At 42.2% G+C, this 1,874-nt stretch overlaps 1 protein-coding gene across 5 annotated transcripts in view; it reads left to right on the forward strand.

Moving 5' to 3' along the window:
• The window catches only part of fam13b (family with sequence similarity 13 member B), a 56,761-nt gene that overhangs the window by 47,790 nt on the left and 7,097 nt on the right, over positions 1-1,874 (forward strand). For all 5 annotated transcript variants that reach the window (XM_008421015.2, XM_008421013.2, XM_008421016.2 and 2 more), the window contains 2 exons: positions 222-316; positions 1,164-1,215. In XM_008421015.2, coding sequence (XP_008419237.1) covers positions 222-316; positions 1,164-1,215 — 147 coding nt within the window. The remainder of the gene's footprint in view (positions 1-221; positions 317-1,163; positions 1,216-1,874) is intronic.

Below are 1,874 nucleotides of genomic sequence, written 5' to 3' on the forward strand. Positions count from 1 at the left end.
GTTTCGGTTTGTTTCGGTTTGTTTCTAGATGATCAGTGTTTCGGTTTGTTTCGGTTCGTCCTGCTCCGGTTGGGAGGAAGTGAAACGTCTGAATTGGGATTCACCCAGCGATGGTGGACTCCCAGCAGAGTTTGCTTTCTGTTCTTCACTTCTCGTCTCCTCTGCTTCTGGAAAGCTTCGTGATTAAACCGTCGCTGTTTGTCGGGGTTTTTTTCTCCCAGAATTCAGTGGGAGCCGGCGGCGTGGAGGAGAGCTCAGGAATGGATCTGGATCCAGAAGCTGCCATAGACGCTGGGAAGAACTTCAACACTGCCAGGTGACCAGATCGTGGTTCTCCTTCCTGCTGCTGCTGTTAAAGCACCGAACGCCTCAGCATTTCTGTTTTTAATTATATTTAACAAACTGCTTTACCTGATCAGGAGTCACGTTTCTGCTGATCTGTAAGTTATTGCAATAAACAGTATTGTTGTTTTGACACTATTATATATTATAAGAAGGGCATAGCGGTAATTATTACCGCTATAATTAACACATTCTCAAAGATCAACAGACTTTAAATCCATAGGAGGAACTGAAATTGGAAAACATTTAAATTTCCAAAATAAACAAACAAAACAACAGAAGCAACAAATAAAATGAATTATGAAGAATCTGTAAACAAAGTTGTCCTTCAACAAAAGGTTTAGTTGAGACCAAAGAGCCAGACTGATGAGAGAAAAACAATTAACCACAAAAATATAAGTTGTTATGCTTTAATTCATCATGTGATTAATTGATTTATTGATTATTCTGAGAGGACTAATTGGAACAGAATATGGCTCTTTCTTTCTGAAAAGTTTATTAAACATCTGCATTTTAGTCAAACTCACCAGATGTTTATGATCAATTTTACTAATAAATTAAAATAAAAGTAAAATACGTAAAGATGTATTTTTAAATATTTGTTTATTCCTGAATTAATTTCTCTCTGAACTACATTTCTGGAGCATTTTCCACCTGTTTGTGTTTAATCTGCGTCGTCTCAGTGCAGTGACTCTTCCTCAGCTGGTCCAGTCCGTCTGTAAGCCAGCATGTGACCCGTCGTCACATGGAGGAACAGAAATCACAGCTGGAGTCGTCATTTTGAGTTTTGTTTTGAATATTTGTTGGTGTCGCCCCGCCAGGCAGGACAACCAGCCGCTGGACGCCATGGAGCAGACGGTCACCATCAGCTGCGTGAGTAGCAGGAAGATGTTCACCTTTCTGGGAACGTTTCACTTCCACGGCTGGGAGATGAGAAACTTCATCATTTTAGTCAGACAGACGTTGAAACTGCATAAAACCAAAGGAATCATAAAAACAGCAACGCCTCTGCTGTCGTTTAGGACAGGCGTCTCCAGCAGATTCTACCAAGTAATTTCCTCAGTGCGAATGTTTAGTAGGCAGAACTACGAGTGCATGCAGTTCCTTAAGTAGTTTTTATTTCAAGTCTTAGTTCCAGTGGCAGATTTTTTCTTGTGATGTGGTTTAATTTCTATTTGGGATAAATAAAGTATTTTTAAATCTCAATTTGTTAGAAGTGGAAAAAATCTTCCAATGGAACGAGAACTAGGGCTTTGCTGGGGTTGCTAGGTAACGTTGGGGTTTTCCTGGGGTTGCTAGGTAACGGTCAGGGTTTTCCTGGGGTTGCTAGGTAACGGTCAGGGTTTTCCTGGGGTTGCTAGGTAACGTCGGGGCTTTGCTGGGATTGCTAGGTAAGGGTCGGTGCTTTGCTGGGGTTGCTAGGTAACGGTCGGGGTTTTGCTTGGCTTGCTAGGTAACGTCGGGACTTTGCCGGGGTTGCTAGGTAACGGTCGGGGTTTTGCTTGGCTTGCTAGGTAACGTCGGGACTTTGC

Source organism: Poecilia reticulata, linkage group LG10, assembly GCF_000633615.1.
Source record: "Poecilia reticulata strain Guanapo linkage group LG10, Guppy_female_1.0+MT, whole genome shotgun sequence".
Taxonomy (NCBI): domain Eukaryota; kingdom Metazoa; phylum Chordata; class Actinopteri; order Cyprinodontiformes; family Poeciliidae; genus Poecilia; species Poecilia reticulata.